Source organism: Rhinoraja longicauda, chromosome 22 (assembly GCF_053455715.1).
Source record: "Rhinoraja longicauda isolate Sanriku21f chromosome 22, sRhiLon1.1, whole genome shotgun sequence".
Taxonomy (NCBI): Eukaryota; Metazoa; Chordata; class Chondrichthyes; order Rajiformes; family Arhynchobatidae; genus Rhinoraja; species Rhinoraja longicauda.
In genome coordinates, this window is record NC_135974.1 from 9,221,134 (window position 1) to 9,247,947 (window position 26,814).

At 39.5% G+C, this 26,814-nt stretch overlaps 1 protein-coding gene across 1 annotated transcript; it reads left to right on the forward strand.

Annotated features, from left to right (window-relative positions):
- Positions 1–26,814, forward strand: LOC144604377 (CDK5 and ABL1 enzyme substrate 2-like). The gene is made up of 9 exons (XM_078418699.1): positions 1–596; positions 12,362–12,454; positions 13,623–13,700; positions 15,909–16,017; positions 16,999–17,155; positions 18,654–18,757; positions 21,878–21,984; positions 23,162–23,366; positions 24,595–26,814. Exons 1-9 carry the CDS (start codon positions 10–12, stop codon positions 24,733–24,735), a joined length of 1,581 nt encoding a protein of 526 aa, XP_078274825.1. The 5' UTR covers positions 1–9; the 3' UTR covers positions 24,736–26,814.

The following is a 26,814-nucleotide window of genomic DNA, read 5'->3' on the forward strand; positions in this document are numbered from 1 at the left end:
CTTTGGATAATGGCGGCCGCTACGTGTGGCGGCGCGCTTCGCTTCTGCAGCCTCAAGCACGGCGGCCCGAAGGAGCATCACCACCACCATCATCATCATCACCATCACCACCAGCAGCAGCAGCAACAGCCGCACCCCCATCAGTATCACCACCACCAGTATCACCATGTCAGGAGGCGCACCGACTCCCGGCGGCGACAGGCCGCCCTCAGCTTCCTCAACAACATCTCACTGGACGGCCGCCGTCCCGCCGAGCTCGCCAATGGCTTCGAGCACGACCGGCCGGAGCAGCGGGAGCAGGAGGCGGCGGCCCCCACCAGCGCCAGGGCAAGCGGCGGCTGCATCAGCTGCCTGTCGGCCACACCGAGCACCTCGGTGATCGCTCACACCTCCCGGCTGGGGCCTGCAGCAGCAGCGGCGGCGGCGGCGGCATCGGGAGGTGTGGTCGCCCCGCCGGGTGACCTGGGGCTGGGGCTGAGCGCCTGCGAGGCCGTTGCCCAACAGCTGGCCTCGGGACCGGGGACGCCACTGCCCAGGAGCGGGCTGGGGACAACGCCGGCCGTCGGATCCCTCGGGTTGGAGCTGCAGAGGCAGAGGTAGGTGTTCGGGAGGCTCGGCGGTTGCCAGGGGGGAGTGAGTTGTTTGTTTCTCTCAGTATCCTCTGACAGTGAGTCAGATGCTCACTCGGTTTGATGGGGAGACCCTGTCGTACAAGTGAAATCACACTGGACACCTTCGTGGATGTTTTCAGCCACGCCACATACACTCACCACACACCAACCAACTAAACAAAAACCGTACAAAACTCCATACATTCAATATTGACAGTGTTATACCCAGTAGTGTTCGCACCTCTCTTTTTCTTTACCTGCCATTAGCCAGTCTCAGGGAGGTTTCAATGTTTACATCAGGGGGTTAAAATTAAGTTTTATATGTCTGCATATAGAAACTTTAACAACACTTTTTAATAAGGACAATAACTATTTCTTTCAAAATATGCCATTATGTAGTATGGCCGAGTTTTGTTTTGAAGGCAGTTCAACAGCTGCAAGTGTCAACGATTCAAGTTGATCGATTTTAGTCGGTCGCTAAATGTTTTTGTATCTCGGTACATGTGACAATAATAAACAATGAAAACCTTGATTTGCGTGCTATGCCGGCAAATCAGTTTTTCTGAGTACATCAGGTAACCCAAAAGGGGAAAGAAACAGACTGCACAATATAGTGCTACAGGAACAGAGAGCGTGCGAATGATAATAAATACAAGGACTGCTAAGAGGTAGATTAGAGAATGGGGAATTAATCCTTTGTATATGATTCAAACAATTGATAACAGCGTGGAAGATGCTGTTGTTAAATGTGGTGATACATTCTTTCAAGCTTTTGTACCTTCTGTCCGATGAGAGTGGAGAAAGGAGAGAGGGGGGAGGGAGGGGAAGAGAAGGAGTGAGGAGAGAAAGAGGAGAGGTTGGTTTGCATTATTGACAGGGCTGCATTCACATGTTTCTCCAAATTATGGTTTTGAGAAGAGCAGTTGAAATACTGTGTTGTGTCTGGATAGGATGCTTTCTATGGTTCATGGCAGAAATTAGGAAGAATCATTGGAGGTGACATACCAAATTTCTTTACTCTTCTGAGGAATTGGAGACAGTGGTGTGCTTTCTTGGCTGTAGCACTATATTGTGCAGTCTGTTTCTTGAAAAATTGTTGCTAATATTTACACCATAATTAAGAGCTTGAATCTCTCGATAATCTCTAGTTTGATATCATTGATACAGACTGGGACGTGTACTCTACCCTTCTTGAAGCTGAACCGGCTTCTTCATTTTGAGCTATTGTAGCTAATTCTTGCCTGTTTGTGTAATAAATGTATCACTGTCTACAATAATCATATGTCAAGATTGTTTCACCCTTAAAAAAAAAACGAAATCATTTTCTCTCTGCTGAAACTAATGTGTTTTTCTCCTATCACTTGCTAGAGTACCTTGTTCATCTAGTCTTCAATGCACCTAAAGATGCACATATGTTGTTTAAGATTCACAACTGCTTCTTGCGTTTGAGGCAGCAGAAATTATGTAACGCCCTCCAGGCGCTGTAGCCAGTGCAATGTGCTGTTGTCAAGGGCCGTGAGGTCTACCCCTCCACAATATGGAGGACAGTGCAGTTGATAATGACGTGCTGCGCTGTTTGCTGGTCTGCTCCACACACGCAGGCTGCTGATGGACACAACCCCCAACGATGCATGTTGGCATTGAATCGGCCGACCCCTGTGCGGAGCCGGTTCAGGACAACCAACTCTTTGCGGGGCATGTCCGAGCCGGTGGGGCTGTGGTGTTCGGTGCGACAGTGAATTGAGGAGGTCACGATGTCTGTTCCCAGCGGGTTCTCCATGCTCCTGGTATGTTGAAACCGGAGCTACAGAGGGTCGCTGCATGATGGGAGAAAGGGTGACGAGATGACAGGCGTTGAGGTCCCAGTTGCTGTGAATCCTGGGCGAGGTGGTGCAAAGGATGTTTGGCGTCCGATGGGGCCTTGCACACCAGCCTATGAGTGAAGAATTCTCTGCGAAGCTTGGCGGGTGCGATACCTGCGAGCACCGGCAGGAGATCCGTCGGAGTAGGGCGTAGGCAGCCAGTGATGATCCGCATGGTGTCATTGAGGGTGGCGTCCAGCTGCTGTTTTAGTTTAGTTTAGAGATACAGTGCAAAAACTGTCCCGTCGAGTCTGCACCAACCAACGTTAACACTACCCTACACACATTAGGGACAATTTACACTTACACCAAGCCAATTAACCTACAAACCTATACGTCTTTGGAGTGTGGGAGGAAACCAAAGATCTCGGAGAAAACCCACGCAGTCACAAGGAGAACGTACAATCTCCAGCCAGGCAGCGCTCGTAGTCAGGATTGAACCAGGGTCTCCGGCACTGCAAGCGCTGGAAGGCATCAACTCTATCTCTGTGCCACTGTGCCGTCCCTTTATGTTCCAGACAGTTGACCTTGAGGGGAGAAGGCAATAATGAGAGTTCTAGCTAAAACTGGTTGTAATTTCTGACAGTTAATGTATAAATATTTATAGCATTAATCTTTCAGTGGGTGGGAAAGGGAAAGAGAAAATCTGCGTTGTGTTTATATAATGTAGATTTGAACATACCCAAGAATAGCACATTATTGCAACCTCACTGGATTTAGTCATCGGCAGTCAAACACCCCGGAGGGATTTATGCTTGGTTTTGCACAGAGTTGGGTATAGTCCTAATTCTAAATCTATACTGCATATTTTGCCTTTGTCATGCATTTATCATTTTGTATCAGTACAAACCTTGCAGAGAGAATGCACCCTAAGTGGCAAAATCATTTTCGGATGTTTCTGTAAGTAATTTTTAAATAGAATTATGATTTTTTTTTTGTGGGGTTGGGCATTCAGCCCATCAATCTGCTTGCTCTGCTTGAGCACTTAAGTTCATCTTGCTTCATCCTCTTTTCAATCTTTCATCTTTAAAATCCACCGTGTTCTTTACTGAAAGTAATGCATTTGCAGCTGGTGCTTTTTAAAGTTCAATTCCAGCCAGAAAATGATTTAGTCATGCCAAATCTTTGCATGAGCATATTTGATGACAATCACACAATATCAAAATGCATGTTCTGAAAGAAACATATTCGCTTTTGCAATTGGATCTTCGACTTCCTCATCAGTAGACCTCAATCAGTGCGAATTGCCAACAAGAACAGCCACATCAAGTCTGTGGGATAAATCTGCTGCTTTATTCTCTATCCTCATGTCTGTAGCGCCACACTGTTCCAGCTCCATCTTCGCCAAAGATACCTTCGCTATTGGTTGAAAAAGAGGCTGTGCTTAGTGAAGAGTACAGGAGAGCGATCATTAATCTGGTTGAGTGGTGCTTGAACAACAATCTTGCTCTCAACATTAGCAAGACTGAGGAGCTAACTGGTGACTCCAGGAAAGGAAAGCCTCGGATCCATTAATCTGTCTTCAGCAAAGGGATGACCGTGAAGAGCATCAAGTTCCTGAGAATATATATCTCCAATCTGTCTTGGCCCCAACACATTGATACAATTCCAAAGAAAGCTCACCAACAACTCAATTTGAGGAGATTTGCATGTGGCTGAATACTCTGTTGAACCTCTACAGGTGTACATTGACGAGAATTCTGGCTGGTTGCATCATGGCCTGGTTCAATAATTGAAATGCTCAGGAATGAATGAGGCAGTGGAAAGTGGTGGGCATTGCGTAGTGCTTCACCTCAGAATTGATTGGACAGGAAGCAATCCCTCAAGGCAGCAAATATCAAAGCACCACACCACCCTGGGCACAGTTTTATCTCTGCTACCACGAGGAAGAAGTACAGGGGCCTGAGAGTGTTGCCTCCAGGTGCAAGAACTGTTTCTTCCCATCAGGCTGTTGAACCACCCTGCACAACTGTACCTCAATACCAACCTATTATGGGTTTTGCACTACGGTTGCGCTACATACTTTGGCTTGCACTATCATGGTCTGGATTACCTAGAATAACTGAATTTACCGTGTCTAAAGCTGCAGCTAATAAGAATTTCATTGTTCTGGTCTTGTCAAAAAAAATTACTAACCACATGTGCCATGTAATATTGGATCTGCCAATGTATATGCAATGTACACTAAATCTCAAATTCTAATTTTTTTTGGTACCATTTTTGAATAAAGGAAGCTACTGTTTCCCATGGACCAGATTTCGGTAATGAGAGTGATATATATCGTTTCTCGCACACTGAGGGCTCACCAGGCTGACATGGCAATTGTAAACATTGGGGACGATATTGCTTCCTGGTCTGTGACTTGGGTATCTTAGCTCTTGTGACTGGTTCAAGGATGTACTCGATAATGTATGATATCCTGTAATCAAATATCAAATTAATTGCTAATATACTTCTAAAATTTCATGCATATTTTGAAACAAGTAATGAATAACAGCCAATTTTCAATAAATAGTAGACATTTTTAAAGTACAGCATTGAGATAATTGATTCTGCTCTGCTGTTATTATTGAAAGATGGTTTCCAAATGTTGTACCATTTAAGTTATGAGATACTCCAAGATCTTTCTAGTCCTGTAGGTCGCTTGGTTGATCAGTCTCTCTCAAGTTAGACCATAAAATAAATTGCAACCTCTCAAATAGTTTTATTCGAAATAATCGTTGGAATATTACTGATCTGTAACTCGTTACTCCGTTATCAAGTGATCCATTATTTCAGAAGGGATTTTAAAAGTAAATGATTTCTTACTTTCAGAGAGATGAGTGAAATGGGAATTAATTTATAAAGTGAACAATTGTCTAAATATTTATTCACAAAATGCTGGAGTAACTCAGCAGGTCAGGCAGCATCTCGGGAGAGAAGGAATGGGTGACGTTTCGGGTCGAGACCCTTCAGACTGATGTCGGGGGGGGGAGGATATAGGTGGAGACAGGAAGATAGAGGGAGATGTGGGAAGGAGGTGGGGAAGAGAGGGACAGAGGAACTATCTAAAGTTGGAGAAGTCGATGTTCATACCACTGGGCTGCAAACTGCCCAGGCGAAATATGAGGTGCTGTTCCTCCAACTTCCGGTGGGCCTCACTATGGCACTGGAGGAGGCCCATGACAGAAAGGTCAGACTGGGAATGGGAGGGTGAGTTGAAGTGCTCGGCCACCGGGAGATCAGTTTGGTCAATGCGGAATCTAAATATTATCTCCTGATTAAATCCTTCTCAAAGCTTCAGTGAGAGGTTCTGCATCTAGAAAGTATATTGGAACATGGCACACTCTTTCTCTAACTAAAAACAGCGAGAAAAAATATGTTTAAGTATTGGAGAAGGAATAAGTATTGAACCTCTTGACTTTTCTTGGTATTCAGTAAAGTTGCCAATATTTCAACTTCATCTCATTTTGAATCCAATTCCCATGTTTCTTATTGCTTTAGAATCTAAACTGTCTTACAGCCTTGCATGTATTAAGCGATTAAACATCCATAGTACTCTTAGTTAGAAAATCCTAAACCTACATGGTCCTTCTGAGTGAAAAAATATTTCCTTATCTTATCCTTATAAAATAACACTCTCCCTTGCCTTCGGTAGAAAATTTCAGATTCTTCATGCAAGGGAAATGACCGCTCGGCACTTAGTCTGCCAAGCTATATAAATACTTTGGTTGGAATGGTACCACATATCCTTCTTGTGAAATCCTACTCTTTTTCGTTTGATGGGACAATTCCTATCGCAGAAATCAACCTGGTGAATCTTCATTGCATGTCTCAATCATTCCTTGGGTACCAAAATGCAGGCAGTACCCCAGTCGTTACCTCATGTAGATTATGTACAATTGAATTCACTACTTTGCTCCTGAACTCTTATCTTCTGTATGCTAAAAGCCAATGTACTATTTTCCTTCTAAGTCCTCATTTTTTTAAATTGTTCCCTACCATAAATGAATAACCCTGCAAATCCTATCTCTACATTTTATTCTTGCTTTTTCGTGTAGTTAAACAATTCATATCCCTTTGTCAATTCCTTGTAACTTTTGACCTTTGTATTAGAACCAATGTCTTGAACCCAATTCATTGAAGCAGTAGACTGAACCGTTGAAGCCCTTGGTAACTGGTTGCCAAACTGAAAATGACCAGTTATCCTCTCTGTTTTCTCTCTGTTAGCTAATTTTCTTTTAGTGCAAGCATTTATCCTCAACCTCAGGACCCATTGTAATGACGAAGAACAACATGAATTGAATTGTTAGAATGAAGAACTTGGCAAGTAAAAACAAATGCTAACAGTCACTGGTAATGAGATACTGTGTATTTGCAGATGTAATCATTTACAGTGTATTCATCCTCTACAAGAGAATTATAGTGCTACAGTCACATAATATTCCTGATGGTAACCTTTCAGATGTAGAAAATTGCATTGTGTAAGTCCTCGATAACAATGATCAGAATGTAAACTTTGCTGAATTTTGTGTTATTGGACATGAAAGCAGAATGTCTATTCTGCAAAAAGTATAAAAATACAAGTTTTTGGCTGTAGTTTTAATTATTTAATGATTCAGTAAAGACAAGTTTATTTTTAAAAAATCATGTAGCATAAGCTGTTTTGATTGTTGGTTGGCAAAAAATAGCTTGAGTTTCATGTGATAGCTTGAGTTCCATGTGATAGCTTGAGTTCCAAGCTTCACAACCTTGTTAAATCTTTAGCATTATGTTTAAGTTGTCAGATAGTGGGGAAGTGCATCTAGATTATGGGAACATGCGACAGTTGTTTGTAATGTTGTTTTGACATTGGAACCTTTTTAACGCCATGGGTCAGTTTGAAAATGGATCATACACAGTGACACTTCGTTTGCAATCACTGGCTCAATCATTTACAAAAGACTAAACCTATTGCTTCTTCTAAGAATACTTTTTCTTGCAAGTTCTAAAATTCTTATTCCAGTTAAAGTTAGTATCCAGATGCTAACCTATGATGCACATTTATTAAAGCAAATGTATGACAGATTTTATTGGGTTTTAGTGCATTAATAAATTATTCCTTGGCTAAGAAATCAGTTTTAAATTACAATTTATTAGGATCATGTTTCTTCCTTGACACTTTGACTTTTCATTACTACTCTTCATTCATTATGCCCCTGGACAAGGCTAGTTGTAAACTTGTTCTTCATCCAGGCATGACTGAATAATCCTTCCCTGTTCACGTTCACCTTTGGTTCACTGTTTGGCTGTTTCTTAATGCATTAATAAAGATCAAGACATTAACAGATTTAAAAAAAATTATTATTTGAAAATTGTTTTTGTGAGAATGAAAATTCTTCCATTGATTCCTGCTGTATGAAATTAATGTTGCACATGCTAGTTAATTCATTAGTCATAGCAGCAGAATTAGACCATTCAACCCAATGAGTCTACTCCGTCAGTCAATCACGGCTGATCTATCTTTCCCTCTTAACCTCATTCTCCTGCCTTTTCCCCATAACCCTTGATACCCTAACTAATTGCTTTTAAAAATGATTCGTTATTTGACAGCCAACCTATATTTTGTTACAAAGTGCAGAATGTACGTAGTAAGCAGAAAAAAAGATTGACGTATATTTTATCATTTCCCAAGTAAAAAGTGTAGAGACTTCCTAGTGTATTCAGTTTTGGCCTTTACCTGTGTTTGACAGTTAGGAAGGCATGGAAGCTCCCTCCACGTTATTACCTATGGAAGCCATTACCTTAATTCTCTGATATAAATACATTCCTAGTCACTGATTGCAGTCATATTGCAGCTGCTCAGTTCAATACATCTGCTGATGGAAGTCTCTTTTCAGCTTCTGTTGCTTTAAAATCAAGTGATAGTTATATTTCCTCACCATCTACTTCAATCCCTCACTGTACTGTTCACCCAACACTCCTGTTCTCTGTTTCCCCTATGATCCCAAGTCCTATATACTCATCATTGTGGCCTATTGTGATTTTAAAAAATCTATTTTCAGCAAGGAATTGGATCTAGATTAGTCCTTTAATTTAAGGCTAAGGCCTTAGAGATTTGTCTCTTGCATATTCTCTGTTTCTGTAATGTGCTCTTCAGCATCAAAAATATGACAAAGTTTAAACTATTAGGTTAAGTGAACATGGCAATTGAGAATAAACATAGATACTGTGTGAATCGCAATAGGCGATAATTCCCAATCCTGTTTAAGCAAACTTTGTAATGTCAAGGCTGATTTTTCAAATCAGTTATGTGATATGATGGGGGGTTTTATTGCGTGGCAGCTATTTCAGGTCGTTTTAAACTGTAAACATTTTTAAAGAACAAAATACTGGAAATATGAAATAGAAAATGATTGAAATATTCATTGGGTCATCTCTTGCATCCATAGAAAGCAATATGCTCCGTGCTAGAAGTTTAAGAATTTAAGTGGAAACTCTCAAAATAACTATAATAGGCCAGGAAGGAACCGCAGATGCTGGTTTACACCGAAGGTAGACACAAAATGCTGGAGTAACTCAGAGGGACAAGCAGCATCGTTGGATAGAAGGAATGGGTGTCATTTTGGGTTGAGACCCTTCTTCAGACTGAGTCAGGGGAAAGGGAGACACAGATGAGGGAGGCTAAGGTGTGAAAATGAGACATCAAAAGAGATGTAGTTCAAGGAAAATGTAGAATAGATAATTGTTAGCTAGGAGAAGGTGACAACAAAGCAAACAGATAAAATGTAATCGGGACAGTCAGACTGGCCAGAGAACTGAAGGGGGGGGGGGGGGGGGGGGGGGTGGAGCAGGAGAGAGAGGGAAAGCGTGGGTTACTTGAAGTTAGAGAAGTCAATATTCATACCGATGGGATGTAAGCTGTTTGTAAATTAGACTGGCTACAGTTCCTTAAGGAACAGGACTCCTGGCAAAGAGTGGGTTAAGGAAGTACTGGCACACATGGTGACACATCTTACAAGTCACCATCTTTATCTGCAAAGGAAGATTGAAAAACAGTGGTTATAATGCAATTGTACGAAGCACAAGTTATGTGATGTTTAATCTTCCAGTGTAGACAAACCAAGACATGGTTGAAGTTTACTCATTAATTACCTTGAAACTGTGAAGTACTTTTGCACTGTGGAAGATGGCAAAGCAGCTTTTTTTCTGTGTAAATTCCTTATGAACGATCTTTCACTTGAAATGTTATCTCAAGTTTTCTCTTTCTGCACATGCTTTCCAGCATTATTTTTTTTAATTCCAGAATTCCAGCAACCTTTTGTTTTTTCACGTCTCCTTTGCGAGCGATTTGTATTGTGAAAGCCTGCTTTATGTGGTCTGTTGATGGGAGGGAATTTAAATAGGGTAAACACAAAGATTTATTTTGCTATAAGGCTAATGAAATGAGATGTCAATTGAATGAGAATAAGATGCTTCATCTAAAGTGAATTTCAATGTTGAAGGAATATTTAGCTTCAAACTTAAGTTTAATTCCATTCATTGCACCATGTAATGTAGAACCTGTATGCTACGAGACTTGCGAGAATGTCTTTATCCTCTACAATCTCCATTAAGATGTTTAATTGTTGAATCTTTATAAAAAATAGATGGTGGGTGTTTAAATAGGGATCAATAATGTAGAAGTTTAGCTAAAAGGTTGGATATGAATGAGATTGTACTACTTTCTATCAATGCCAATTAAGAAACATGGGGCCACAGCAGATAGAATCATTGGATCATTAAATCACAGTTTAACTTCTAGGATTTCAATCGCCATTCTCGTTTAACCAATCAAATTTAAATTTGATTTGAATAACTACAAAGATATAACATGGAACAGAGGAACAGATCCTTCAGCCAATTAGGTCTGTGCCAAATAAGCCAAGACCAACTCTTATCTGTTTGCACATCACCCATATCCCTCCATACACTGCATGTCCATAGGTCTATCCAAAAGTCTCTTTAATGCCACTTTCGTATCTGCCTCTTTCATCGCATTCCAAACATGTGTGGGGTTTTTTTAAAGCACTGCCCTGCACATCTTGAAGCTTTCCCCCTTTCACCTTAAAGCTCTGCCCACTAGTATTTGGTATTTTTCCCTGCTGGGAAAAAGGATCTGACTGTCTACCTATCAATGCCTCTCTTTATATATATGCTTCAATTAGGTCTCCCCACAACCTCTGGTGTCCCAGAGAAAATCCAAGACTGTCCAACCTCTCCGTGTTGCTTCTTTACCATTCTTCATATTTTTGTTGCCAATTTCAGGGAGTAATGGACATCAATTCTGTTAAGGGTCATGCCATTAATTGTATATTCCTTCCCCCCCCCCCCCCTAAAAATGAAATGCCTCATACTTGCTCAGATTGAACTCCATCTGCCATTTGTTCACCCACTTCTGTAGTTGATCTATATTCCGATGTACACTTTGACAGACTTCCACACCCTCTTGGTCTCATCTGCAAACTTACAAACCAACCCATATATGTTTACGTCTAAGGCATTTATATATACATCACAAACAGCAGCATTTCCAGACAGATCCTTGTGGAACTCTACTGGTCACAGATCTCCAGCCCGAATATAGTAATTTCCCCATGATCCTCTCTTCAGGCAATTCTGTATCCATATGACCAAGTCACTGCAAATCCCATGCATCTTAATTTTCTGGATCACATTTGCATGGGGGAACGTTATCAAATATCTTACTAAAAGTCACGTAGACAACACCCAACACCCTACCTTCAATCACCTTCATCACTTCCTCAAAAAAAAGTCCATTAAGTTAGCAAGACACAACCTGTCATGTACAAAGCCATGCTGACTCCCTAATTAACCCATTGTCTTCCAAGTGGATGTAAGTCCTATTCTGAAGAATCCTCTCCAATAGCTTCCCTCCCACTGATGTGAGACTCACTGGCCTATAATTCCCTGGATTCTCTCTACTTTCCTTAAACAATTGATCAACATTAACTACTCTCCAGTCCTCCCGGACCTCCCCTGTGCCTTGAGGTCTTCACCATGGCTCCCACAATCTCTTCTCAGTAACCTGGGATAGATCCAATCAGGATGTGGCATAGCGGTAGAGCTACTGCCTTACAACGCCAGACACTCTGGTTCAATCCTGTCATGATGTTGTTCATAGAAAGTGCTATAATTTTCTATGAAGTGACATTTCATATAGTTCACCGACTTAGACAATAGTTGCAGGAGTAGGCCATTCGGCCCTTCGAGCCAGCACCGCCATTCAATGTGATCATGGCTGATCATTCTCAATCAGTACCCCGTTCCTGCCTTCTCCCCATACCCCCTGACTCCGCTATCTTTAAGAGCTCTATCTAACTCTCTCTTGAATGCATTCAGAGAATTGACCTCCACTGCCTTCTGAGGCAGAGAATTCCACAGTAATATGTGGGTTATATTGGGAATATTAAATTGGAAAACATTAATCAATTTTCAATTTGATTTACACATGGTGCACACAGTTGTGTGCTTTGTAATTCATAGTTTTAAATTAATTTACCAACAGTCATGCATTTCAGATGACCGTGGCATATTTAATTACATTTGCTTCAGGTTGCCATCTGAACTATTTTTTTTTTAAACACATCCAACTCTTTCATTGCACATCTGAAGGGGGGGGGGTGGATCTTATTCTGTCCTCTTTAAACAGGAGTAGGCAGATTTGTTTAAAAGAGAAGCTGTTTTAAAGATGTTCGTAATAGACTATTAGAAGGAGACCAAAGCTTTCCCCATTTACCTTTTATGTACATTAATAAAAAGAGGACTTATTGCACTTAAAAAAAAATGTTTTTCCTCATTTTCAGTGAGATTTGAAGATTCTTACAGGGCTGGTATTGTTATTTAATAAACTTTTTGTTTGTTTTTCAGAAGTAGGACTTCTTCAGGATCTCCCCATCCAAAATACACAAAGAAAATCCATTTTATAAAAAATATGCGTCAGTATGACACAAGAAACAGCAGGTAATTGGTAGTAGGTACAAAAAATGTTGTGCAGAATATCAGTAGTAATTTGCAAGTAGGGAGACACAATGACTCTGGTCAATTGATCAGGTTGGACACTAGGGGTAATGTGCAGCTATCCAAACTGGCGAAATGCAAATAATGGTAATTGAAATCTGAAACCGAAACAGAAATATGAACCGAAACAGTCATACAGAATCTGTAGAAAATAAATGTAAAGTTTTAGGTCTGCAACCCTTCATCTGACTTGGGGAAATTGCTGCTAGTATGTTTTCAGTCAGAGGGAAGGAGTGGGAAGGATGTGCATGGGCTGAGATGGCCTAATGGGGACAGTTACTAGCACATTAAAAATACTAAGCCTGTGGAATGAGTTGTTAGTAGTAAAATGGTTGGATTAGTCTCTGAATAATGGTGTTCCTTAAGGATCTGTACTGGGAGCACAACCTTTCAGTAAACTATTTGTAAATGAATTGGGTGAGCAGTCACAACGCTAACTGTCAATGTGTGCAAATGGCTGCTGGGCACTCATGTTTTTTAATGCCTTTTCAGGTTCCTGTTCTTTAACAGCTGCGCTTTGAAAATCGTCCCCGAGTCACTTTTTTTTACTCTTCTGTTCTATTTGGGCTGTTGCATCTTTAAAAACGGTTGGAGAAAATCGATGAGTCAGGCATCATCTGTGGAGGGAATGGACAGGCAATGTTTTGGGTCACACCATTGTCGAGGCTGATTATAGTATGGGGGACTGGATAAGAGAGGTGGGGGTGGGACAAAACCTGGCATGATAGGTGGATACAGGTACAGAAGAGTTAATTGGCAGATGTGTGGACAAGTGACAGAGGCCAGAGATGAAAAGACAAAGGACTGTTGGATAAGATGAGAAGAGGAATGAAATGTAAAGCGGGATGGAGGGATATAGGTGTACGGGGATGGACTGGGGAGAGAGAGAAGAGGCAGGATTGTGGGAGAAATGGTGCGCACTGGATGGATGGGAACCACAGGAAAGAAAGAGGGAGTATTTCTTAAAATTGGGGAATTCAGTGTTCATACCTTAGGTTTGGAAGCTACCAAAGTAGACAATGAGGTGCTGTTTCTGATGCAAATGTAAAACTTTCTTATTACCTTAAATCTGTGTGCCTTTTGTAATCTTTTTTTATTCATTTCATTCAAGGATAGTTCTCATCTGTGCAAAAAGATCACTGTGTTCAGCTTTTTCTATACTGCCTTATGGAGAATTTCATAATAATAGGTAAGAAAATTTTGCTTTGAACTAAATTCAAAAGTTGAGATTCTCTTTTGAACTGTTTAAAATTGTAATTTCCCTAAAATATTGATAATGTGCCCAATTCAATATTTATGTCAATAACATTAGCAATAATATTAACAAACTTTGCCCTCTGCTGATGCTCTTGTCTACATAAACATAAATGCAACCTAATTCTGACCTGAACTGACACCAGAGTTTCAATTTACTTCAGTCAGTTTGCCTCTATAGTACTCATCTTGTACTGCCACGGGTATGAAAGCAAATCCTCTTTGCACTCATGTTAAGCCAATAGTCATAGAATTATACAGCACAGCAACAATCCCTTTGGCCCAACGCGTTGCCTACTTGAACTGGTCCCATTAGCCTGCATTTAATCCACATCCCTCTAAACCTTTCTCGATCTACGTACCTGTCAGAATTTCTTTCAAACTTTGTAATTGTACCTGCCTCTGCCATTTCCTCTGGGCGCTTATCCCAGATGTCATCACTCTCTGAAAAAAGTTGCCCCACAGGTGCTTTTAAAACATTTGCCCTCTAATCTTGTATGTGTGCCCTCTAATTTTACATTTCTCTACCCTGGAAAAAAAAGTCTGTGACCATTCACCTTATCTATGTCTGTCCTAATTGATATCCTTTATAATGTTACCCCTCGACCTCCTACATTCCAAGGAATAATAGCCCCAACTTATCCAGTCTGTCCTAGTAACTCAAGCCCTCCAATTCATTAACGTTCTTGTGAATCTTCTATACACCCTTTCCAGCTTAATGACATGCTTCTTATAGCTGGGTGGCCAGAATTGCACACGAGTGAGAAGACATAAATGACTTTTTCAAGCTTCATTTTAAAAAGGCAGATAATGCTTTTCCTCCTCCTGGTATTCACTCATGGACACCACCAATAGCATTTGATACCATGGAAAAATTTGCCACTTGGAATAAAATCCTTCCAGATGTCAGGAAGCTTGGGATAACAAAGTGCATCCTATTTAAAACTTGCAGGTTTGTTTAGGTTATACACGAAGTTGTAAATTCAACTTGGTGAAGGGGGGGGGGGGATAGGTTGGAATCATTCTGTATTAATAATCATGGTGAAGTAAAATTTCGGCTCTAATTAGGTGAATTGTTTGCTAATTAGGAGATGGGCTCATTATAATTTTATCCTCTCTTTTTATTCTGATTAGGTGATAGTCGATTATGGATTACAAAATGTGATATTCCACTCTGATCACCCCCTGTGCTATTGACAGCTGAAAACAAGACTGCACAACAGCCAGTGTTTAAAATTTAGATTTCCAGTAGCTTGAGGTGGTGATCTGACATTTATAAACTAAATTAATAAATTCCTATGGCTGTTTTGCGCATGCAGATTAGTAGTACAATGTATATTTGTTTACATATTGGATATAAATTGACAAGTGCAGCTGAATCTGTACCAGAAACTGCTCTGACCAATGATGTTAATCTGGCAGCAACTCTACTGGCATACTATGGCTGAAACTGCAGTTTTGCTTTCACTTTTAGATTGTTCATTATTATATATCAAGTGTTCAAAATGCAAAACAACAGCTAGCATGTATAGCAGATTTTGATTAAATTAATATTTGACTCAGTTTTGTTCTGCCGAGTAACTGTTTTGCAGCAAGTGGGATTTGGCTTCATAACTTGTATGCTGTTGTAATTCATTTTGTAATTTATGGAGTCACTGTGATGGGAACGGATGCCTTAAAGGAAGCTACAACAGGCATTCCATAAATTCTCCCATGGACAGAATGGAAAATTATAGCTGGCAGACCCATAGGAAAATTGCATATTGTTTTCCTTGTCATCAGATGAAAGATTAAACTAGTTCCTGCCTGAGTATACTGTGTGTGTCGAGGGCCTTATTTTGATAAACTGTCCCAACTTATTTAGGGTTCAAATGAAGAACAGCCAAAGGGTAAATGACATTCAAAATAATTTGTGCTTTGTGATCCTTAATCTAACATATTTCTGAGACCTTTTTAAAATTCTTTTTGAGTAATCATTTCCTGTTTGTATGCAGCCTTGATTTCTGTATGAACAATAAAGGAAACTAGTTCCTTCCATTGTATGCTCTACATTGTATGTGCAGGCCAGTTATTTAAATATTTAATTTGTATTTAGTCTTTTCCGACTTCTGTAAGAACACCGTTTTGATATTTCTCTACACAGCGACGGCAAACTGGAAGGACCAAGACAACGTAATCCTTCTGGTGGCATTTCAAACTCAACAGACATGCTGCACGGACTTGATGGAGTTGAACTTGCTGCAGCTGGAAAGGTAATGGTTAGCTGCTTTACAGACGGCAGTTCAGTAGTTTTTATTCATGATTTGCTTGTTAATTCTGGCAGCTAAACATTAAGTTCAGGCTGAATAGGTACTTTCCCATCTGAATTAGCACATCCTTCCCTATTTTAGAATAATTCCTCCATAAATTGTCTTTTTTTTAATGGTTTGTAGATGGGTTTTCCTCTAAAAATCCTTTACGAATACATTTGCTTTTGTCTAAATTGAAAATTAAATATACCCAAACATATTAGGTCAACTGCCTTTGTTTCTGAATTCCCATTTTATTTATGATAAAAATGTAGTTCTAATGAAGGAGCTACATATTGTTGGAATTAAATAAGTACTTGTAAGAATTAGCTAGTGTATGCCAGGGATCTGTTATGCTGGCTGAAATTTAATGTGGATTCTGCTTTGGACTTTACTGACATGACTTTCATACATTTATCAACCACTTGCATTTCATATGGTGCCATTTATATGAGAAAGAACTTCATGGCACTTAATAGGAATGTATCAAGGCATGTAATCAAACAAAATTTGATGCTGATCCATATATAGATTACAACAGAAAAAATCTTGGCTGCAAAAGAGCGAGCAGAGGTTTAGAGTCACAATTCCAAAGCTTAATAGCAGAGTGAGTAAAATGCAACATAAATAGGCAAAACTGCTCGGACGACTGGAGATTTGAGGGTCATAGATGGGGAGGAATAGGCTGTGGCGTGATTGAAAAACGAGCAGGAAAATATTAAAACAGGGAGCCAATCTAGTTTTGCAGGCACAGGCATGTTAGATTATTGGAATGAGTCATGAAAGAGGCAATTGTTTGAGAAGACCTCAGCTTTGGAGAATGTTTCAAGAATGATCATCCAGGAGTGTTGGATATAGTCAAATGAAGAACTGATCTTAAAACTTGGTGCTTTTTTTCAGTAGTTATACCTGGAACCAATTACATTGTTTCTTCTCTCTTTGCAGTCAGTTTCATATGCTCAATTTCTTTATCCAACCAATGCCTTTGTTTTGCCAAAAGCATTAACTGAGAATTCAACTTCACAAGCGCAAGCTCGAAATAACATGCATCGGAGTTTTACACCAGGAAGACATGGATCCACTGCAATATCAATGGACTTAGGTACAATAAGTGGTTAAAGACTTTAGTTGTTTTTTTTAACTTTTGAATGCACATTTAAAAATGTGCATTGTTGTTTTTAATTAATTTACAATCTTGGCTGTGGTGTATCAATCTATCTATTGTATAACAACTTTTTTAAATTAAAAGTTGACACACGACATAACTTGACCAGCCATATAAATACGGTTGCTATAAGGGCTGGTCAGGATTCTGCAGTAACTCTGACTTCCCAAAGTTTTTCCACAATCCACAAAACACGTCCCTGGAAGAAAGAATATTCCATAGTTACCTGTATCCTACACAGCTCCAATAGCAGTCAAGAAACTTAACATCAAACAGGACAAAGTAGTTTTTTGAATGGCACTTAACTTTCACTTTAAACATTTAGTCCTTCCACAATTGCTTTGGTATGACTGCAGTGTTACAATGTTGAAGATGCAACAGCTCCAAACTCCAAAGACGTACAGGTATGTAGATGAATTGGCTTGCTAAATGTAAAAACTGTCCCTGGTGTTTGTGGGATAGTGTTAATATGTGGGGATTGCTGGTCGGCGTGGACCCGGTGTGCCGAAGGGCCTGTTTCCGTGCTGTATCTCTAGACTAAACTAAGCTAAATGCATCTCTCAACTCATGACCTCTGTTACTCAGAAGGACAACATTTACAGGTAATGAAAGTCAATAAACTGCGAGGCAGTTTGCTGATTCTGGCACCTGTATCAACCGGTGGAGAAAACCTTCCACTCCTGGAAACTGAAGATCTAAATAGTAAAACTGGAAATATGATATAAAAACAGAAAATGCTGGAAATATCAACAGATCAGGCAGCATCTCTGAAAACAATTGATAATTCAACCCTGGAACTCTTCTTAGAACTTGGATAGAGAAAACACATTTTGTTTAGTAGCCGAAAAGGTGGGGGAAGAATGCTTAAAACAGAAGGCATATTTTTGCCAGGGTAAGACCAAATGACTTGATGTAAAAAGTCACGGCCATTTGAGGATGGGCATTAAATGCTACCCTAGCCAGTGACACCCTAACTTGGAAATTAATAAAAGAAACATGACTTCTTTGTATCAAAGAACAGCAGCTTGTTTCTAGTCCCATTTTTTCATATGAGCATGTGATTTTCCTGATATTAAAGCTGATGGGCAAATCAATTTTTGTTTATGTTGTAACCTAATTTGATATATATCAAAATTGCCTGGCCTGAGGGCACTCAGTGAACCCTGTGAAGTGTGCTTTTCAGTTCGTGTTTCAGCTCTACTCTAAATAGACACGAGTGTCAACACTCGAAGAAGACATAGTATTGAATGGCATCTGTTGAAAGGTGGTTTGACTTGACTGGTTGAAATTTTCTATTGTCAGAGCATCCAGCTGCCAGTGTACATTGTGCTCCAAGCCAATTATTTGATTAATGTCAAAGTTGTATACTGCATATTATGTATCTAAAAATAAAAGTGTGTGGCTTTGACATATGTTGTTTTCTGACATCCTGTAGGGAGTGAACCTGGAGATCTAATAGAATATGATCCTAATCTGCTTGATGATCCCCAGTGGCCATGTGGAAAACACAAACGGGTTCTAATCTTTGCATCTTATATGGTAAGAGCATTTTGAATGATACTTGATAATAAAGGCACAATTTACTGCTTGCAGTTCTGGATTATTTTTGTAATCCTTTGATCCATAACATGGCATTCAAAACCTTTTTAATTCTAATCAACTGCAAATATCTATATTTCCTTTCCCATTTTCTGTATCTGATATGCTAGTTGATCATTGTTATTAAATTTAGTAAGAAAACATTGATTTGTGATATTACTTTCAACAGATATACTTTTAGACTATAAATATAACTATAGAAACAGACCCTTTGGCCCACTGAGACCGTGCCGGCCAACGATCTCCCCATGTTCTAGCAGTAAAGTACACACTAGGATCAATTCACAATTTTACTTAATCCAGTTAACCTACAAAATTGTACATCTTTGGGATGTGGGAGTAAACCGGAGCACCTGAAGAAAACCCACACGATCACAGGGAGAACGTACAAACTCCATACAGGCAGCACCCATAGTCAGGATCGATCCCGGGCCTGTGGCACCGCATGGCAGCATCTCAACCGCTGCGCCACCGTGTCACCCTTTTCCTGACCCAAGACTATATTGATATAAATGTAGATTGGCATAGTTTCTATGAAGAAGGAAATCTGCACTGTTTGCTCATAATCACTCATTACAGGGTAATTGAGATCCATACAAATGAAATTAAAGAAAGTTATGGGGTGGACTCAGAAATTGCAATTTCTTCTTAAATGATATTCTGCTTTTTGTCACATGCGCTTGCTTGTCTGTTCTGAATACTAGCCCATTTCATGGAAATGCCACGGATGAGAATGGACAGTCTTGTTGAAATCTTGAATAAAATTATGCCTCATTTGTATTGGTGAGATATCATTTTATGTCTAAGGATAGTTATAACAATGCTTTTTATACCTGAAACTCTTTTCACCCCTCTCTGATTGCTACATTCCCCGTTAACTTGCGCTATAGTTTGGAAACATAACAGAAGAATGGGAAATTTATCTTTGAATACTGGCATTAATAGTCTTCCATACACAATTCTATTATAGTCATGGCAATTGTCTACATGCAAAGTATTTTCAGCATACAAAAAAATATTTGAATCATGCATAATATAAGATGAACTCTCAAAGGTAGGAATACTTTATTGTCACATGTGACTAGGCACAGTGAAATTCTTTGCTTGCATACAAAATGTATACAAATAGCAGCCACCTACGGCGCTGACAAAGTTACAAAGCATGCTGGTTCCTTTTGTCGTCCCCACGCCGGGTCCTCATTGTCTGTTCCCCTCCCCTCACATTGTCCATTGTTCTCCCTCATGGCGGTTCCCCCATGCCGGGTCCTCCATTGTTCTTCCCCTCCTCCCTCACGGCGGTCCTCCACGCTCTCATCGACCGTTGACCCACGGGGCGACCCGCAAGGCATCGCCGCCGCCGAGGCTCCATCGTCGCGAGGCTTCGCCGCAGAGGTCTCACCGCTGTCGACGCTCCACTTCACGCCTCTGTGGTGCCGACCTGAGCCCCAGACGCGGACTCCATCGGCTGCTCCGCCGACCCGGAGTCCGACCCGCGAGGCCCCGGCCGGGCTTCTACGCAACGATCCGGGAGTCATCAAGTAAACTAGGACTTTAATCAATGAGCTATTAAACCAAGGCACTAGGCACTGCTTTTAACTAAATACCTGGAGGAAGCATGTGGGAGTTCTCCCCTTCTGCTTCAGTATATTCGGGATTCATGTTATATTGTAGCTTATGCCTTATCTGGAATTACCCAGAAGCTGTTGGAGGCCAGGTAACTAACAAATTAGCTGAGGCTCCACCTAAACTCCAAAGTGCCCGGGTGTGATTGTCCCTCTTCTGTTGTAGTCACCTTTTTCAGTTCTGTTAATAGTGAAAGAGTCTTACAGCGTGGTAACAGGCCCTTTGGCCCAACTTGCCCACACTAGCCAACATGTCCCATCTGCAGTAGTCCTAGCTACAGTAGTCCCCACCTGCCTGTGTTTGGCCCATATTCCTCTAAACCTGTCCTATCCATGTATCTGTCTAAATGTTTCTTAAACATCACGATAGTACCTGCCTCAACTACCTCTTCCAGCAGCTCGTTCCATACACCCACCAGTCTTAGTGTGAAAAAGTTACCCCTCGGGTTCCTATTAAATCTTTCCACTCTCACCGTAAACCTATGTCCTCTGGTTCTCGATTTCCCCTACTCGAGGCAAGAGACTCTGCGACTACCCGGTCTATTCCTCTCATGATGGTATTGTATTCTTCGATTCTCAAAGTTATCATGGAATCACATATCATTGAAGCAATGATAAATAGCAACAAGAAGTCACTGTTGGTATTTATTGTTTGGTGTTCCTATCAAGACTATTCTAGATTTTTTTCCTTAGATGAAATTATTTGTTTGTTGCACGATTGCCAATTTCACCAGACCATGTTTTTTATTAGGCATACAACAATTCCAAACTTTAGCAAATTCCCTATGAAGTTGATGACTGTTGCTATGTATGGGATGTGTAAAACATTGGTTCGACCACATTTGGAATATTGTGTGCCATTCTGGTTGCTATGTTACTGAAAGGATGTGATCGCAATAGAGAAAATGCAGAAGAGATTCACCAGAATGTTGCATGGAATTGGAGGGCTGTAGTTATATCGAGAGATTTGATAGTCTGAGTTTGTGTCACTGGAATGTCGAAGATTCTGACCTTGTAAAATGTTATAAAGTTGAGGGACATGGAAAGTTTAGATAGAATCTTTTTCACAGTACAAAATGTTCTACATCTCAAGGACACAGGTCTAAGGTGAGAGGGGAGAAGTCTGAAAGGTGATCCGACAGGTAGGTTTTTCATGAAGAGGTTGATGGTTGTCTGGAATAAGCTGCCAGAGGAGGTGGTAGAGGCAGGTACAACTAAAAGGCATTTGGACAGGTACTTGAATAGGACAGGCACAGAGGTGTATGTGCCCTAATGCAGGGAAATGGGATTAGAGTAGGTGGGCAACATGCCGGCATGATGAGGTCTGCCGAAAGAGCCTATTTCCGCGCTGAATGTTTCAATGATTCTATGTATTTAATGTTCAACATTATCAAAACACAACCATTTTTCATGAATGAATTTTCTTGCTTTTTGCCAGACAACAGTGATTGAATACGTAAAACCATCTGACCTGAAAAAGGATATGAATGAAACATTCAAGGAAAAATTTCCTCACATTAAGCTGACACTTAGTAAGATAAGAAGGTAACTTAGCTAATGAATGGCATGTTCAGTGTAGAAATGCCATTCTTGAAATAGCGCTGTTTAACAAAAACTAAGCATATAATGCATTTTATCCATAAGAATTTCTCTTTTCACCATGTTAACATTGTACTTTTAGGAAGACTTTTCTTCCATAGATGAAGGAATTAGGATTCTGTTTGTGTTTTCGTTTGGCACTATTTTATTGAAGAGCTGAGAAGTTCTTAATGTCTTGGCAAACATTTTTTTCCTCAATACGGAACAAACAGATTATCTGGTAGTTTTCATTTTGTTTATGGGAACATATTTTGTCCAAATTAGTTGTCATATTTCCCATGTCATAATATGCAGTGTGAACAATGTATTTCTATATAGTAAATTCCTAGATGCTTATGTCAATTACTCCATTTAAAATAAGTTAGTCCTCTTTATTGCCATTGACCCAGAATGTGTAATCCTAGATCTTTAGTCCATTTCAGTAGAAGCTTGTGCAAGCATTATGATCTATAGATAGATTCGCAATGAAGTCAGTAAATACACAGTCTCCAGTGGCATCGTAAATCATCAGTCAAGCTGGAGTTAGTTGACAATGAGCAAATTGTAACAATTACTATTAAAACACCAGGTACTTGTGCTATAACACCAGGATAAGCGCCCAACCAAGAAAACCAAGCACAGTGCCAAAGTAGTATCTAAAGTATACTTTGGACACTATTTTGTCATCACGCTTGGTTATTAAGAATGGTTATTAACCAAGAATGCTTCTTACTGAATATGAAATTAGTTATTGTCCAAGAAAATAACACTGTACTATACGGCAATAACTAACTTCATATACATTAATAAGCTATCTATATGTTAACAAGCATACAAGCTAATTGTTTAACCAAGAATCCCAATGCCACTTGAGAATCTAAAATGCCTTTACACAGTTAAACTATGGGACAACAAAAACTAGACGTGTAGATGCCAGTATATCATTGGGTTATCAAGTGGTTACCTCCCTTCACTGGTGATTTGTTGAGTTAGGCCCACAGCATCTAGGGAAGGCTCGGTACTCGAAAAGTAAAGACATGCAGTGCTTGGAAAGGAACAAAAGAAAAAAAAATGATGTATTAGTTTAAATCATCAGCCAAAATTACTCATGGCTTCATCATGCAATTTTCTATTTTCTCCGTAGTTTGAAACGAGAAATGCGGAACCTGGCAGAAGAATGTAATCTGGAACCTTGTACTGTGGCTTCGTCATTTGTTTATTTTGAGAAGCTTGTACTCCAAGGCAAAGTCAATAAGCAGAACAGAAAGCTTTGCTCTGGTGCCTGCTTACTTCTAGCAGCCAAAATCAGCAGTGATCTCAAGAAACATGAGGTTAAACAACTGATCGATGTAAGTAAAATCGTTTACATCAAGCTGACCATTTGTCTTGTGTTGCAATGGAATTAATTTTAAAAACCAGGTAGGATAGTCGTAGAAGGAAAATATAGTTTTGTATCACTAACTAATGAATAATTGTGTACAGATGCATACATTATAAGTACACACGTTGATCCCTATCAGTATTCACATCAACAGAAGATCATCTTGAGTTTAATCGTAAAGCATCAGTCTGAAGAAGGATCTCGACCGGAAACGTCACCTATTCCTTCTCTCCTGAGATGCTGCCTGACCGGCTGAGTTACTCCAGCATTTTGTGAATAAATACCATAATTATAAACATCAGTGTAAATCTCAGAACTATAGACCACGACTGTGCTTATCCTTTGGTCAGTATCTGGTCGGGCGTTGGTTGGATATAGAGGAATTGATCGGGTAGACACACAGAGTCTCTTGCCCAGAGTAGTGGAATCGAGAACCAGAGGGCATAGGTTTAAGGTGATGGTGAAAAGATTTAATAGGAATCTGAGGGGTAACTTTTTCACACAAAGGATGGTGGTTGCAGGAGTGGACGTTGAGGCAGGGACTATCGCAACTTTTAAGAAACAATTAGACAAGTACATGGATGGGACAGGTTTAGAGGGATATAGATATAGATAGATATATATATATATATATATGGACCAAACGCACTAGGTGGGACTAGTGTTGGTCGGTGCGGGCAAGTTGGGCCAATGGGCCTGTTTCCATGCAGTATTACTGTATGATCAATCGCATCAATTGTGGCACACTACCTATTGTGGTTGATACTTCATGTAACATTTTTAACCATTTTAAGTCTTTTTAATTATCTAAATTAATCCAATTAAATATAGTCCAAATTAAAAAATGTAAACTACAATAGAACACACGACAAATCCTAATCAGATTGTAGTACATCAATTTAATAAACATCTATTGTCCTTGCTGAAAACCTTATAATGATGGAACGGATAATTCTGTCAATTTACTTTTATCTGCACCACCCAAATATTTTTAAACAGAGTAACCTGATTCAATTCAAATATAGTATTGTTTTACTTACATCATTTTTAGTTTATGTAAATCAGTTAACGGTGATGCCTCAGTTCTGCATATATCAATACATCAGTCTTTTTTAATTGAAAACTTGTAGTTGATGGGTGCATTGCATATTTTATATTTGTAACACTGAATTACTTTTATCAATCTTTGTACACAGAAACTGGAAGAGCGATTAAGATTGAACTCAAAGGAGCTGGTTTGTTTTGAGTTCACAACACTTGTGGCGTTAGAGTTTGGCCTTTACCTTCCTGAGAAAAAAGTGTTACCTCACTACAGGCGTCTTGTCCAGCAATCCTAATTACATTCCCACTGAAGATGGACTTGGAAGAAACAAGAAGTTCTTCCTTAAAATGATGCACTAGTTGACTGTCTTTATTTTACTTTTCTTTATTAGCTCAAGAAACACAGTAACAAAGAAACGACTATAATAGTTGGCGACAGTTACTGGTGACTCGTCCGATTTCTTGAAGTTGATTTGTGCCAGTTTTTCTATTTTTTCATTAAAGCACCTTTATTGATATTTGGGTGAAACTTGTGAAGGTATATGTGTGTAATGACCAGTCATGTGTAACATGACTAGGGATAATAATAATAATTACCAAAAAATTAATAATAGGCAACAGCACTTTTATACATGGTGACTTGTCTTCGCTGTGATAGCCTCTTCCACGCCCTTTGTTCTTCCAAGCATTGTGCTACTGTAGTGGTAAAAGTGACTGCTGTTAGTTGCACAGAAGCCACCACTCTATGTTAGAGATTTTAAATGAAGCACATTTATAGTGCTCTGCAGATAATATTTGAGCTATATTTTTTGAATATTTCATTTCAGACTTGTCCATCCTGCAGTCTTCAGTAAAATTGTGTTATTTTTCATAATCTTGTTTGTAAAATGTAAACTGCCTAAAATAACTCTTGTCCCTTTATAGATCTTCTTTCATGTAGTTTTGAATGTTACCAATCGGTGTAATTAATAGGGTCTTCTTCTAGATTGTAGTAGGTTGGAAAATAATATTGAAGACCAGCTTTCAGTTTTCCACTTTAAGAATGGTAATATTGGCAAATATTTAATATTTAAATGTTAACCTTGTCTTTAAAGTTTATTTAGCTTCTACATTTTGACATCTTGCCTTGTCTGTGAGAGTTTAATATTTTTGTAATTAGAAATGGTAAATGCTGAAAAGACTGAGCAGGTCAAGCAGCATTTGTGGAGTAAGGGAAGGAGAGTTAATGTTTTAAATTGATGAATCCTCATCAGAAGTGTAGAATGGAAAATTAACTCTCCCTTCCTGTCTCTTAGAGTCTGGGCATCTTGATGACTGTTGCAGCACTTTGTTTATTTTAGATTGCTAGCATCTGCAATATTTTGCATTCGGTCTACATTTTGTTTAGAGGCTTCACAGTGCGAGGCCATTTCAGGTATTGATACCAGAACCAAGAGTAAGCAAGTTACGATCGCATATGATCAGTCAAAAACTGTGAAAAGAGCGCAATACTGTGCTGCTTTTGTATTGTTATCCATTCTTTTTTTTCCGACTAACATGGGAACAGAAGCAAGCCATTTGAATACTTGAGTCTGTCTGACTGCGCAGTAGGATCAAGGTTCATCTGTACATTGTATCCATTAATTCTCACAACTCCACAAACATCCATCCACTTCCATGTTTGAAAACTTCAATAACCCAGCATCCACAACATGTGGGATGTGCTCCAGAATTCTTCTTTCTTTATAATAGTTTACTTATAAATGGCCTTGCTCTTAAATTTTGGACTATACCTTCCCACTATGTGCTTTCCCCGTCCCTTGCCTGCCTACCAGAAGAAGATTGTACTGCAATTAAACTGAGAATCCTTCATCTTAATCTTGAAGGAACAAAAGCCAAGTATATCCAAATGATTTCAATGAAGCTCCAAACAATATCTAATGACCAAATATACTTTTTCTTACTTTTTATACCCGAAGTATTAATTTTATCATTTAAGGTGTTTTTTTAGAAAATGCAAAGTGTACGCTTTCAATCTCAACCTCCATTGAACCCCATCTCAGTTTTAATCCCACTTTTTTAACTATGTTTTGTAACTTTAGATTAAGCCTTAGCATTTTTATTCTATTCTTTGTTTATCTTGATTTAACTAAAAATACAGATTATTTTGCTACATGGGTGCTGCAGATTGAATTGGTTTATAAAGTAATGTGCTCTTTTATTTATTGACCATGGGAAATAAAATTGGTTATTTCTCTAACGGGTTGTCATTGCTGTAGATAATTAAGAAGCATATGTATACTTCTAAATGAACTATGAACTCTCAGTTGTTTCTTTGCACAATATGACCATCTTGGGACTTTAAATTATGCATATTTTCATTCATTTTGTATTAG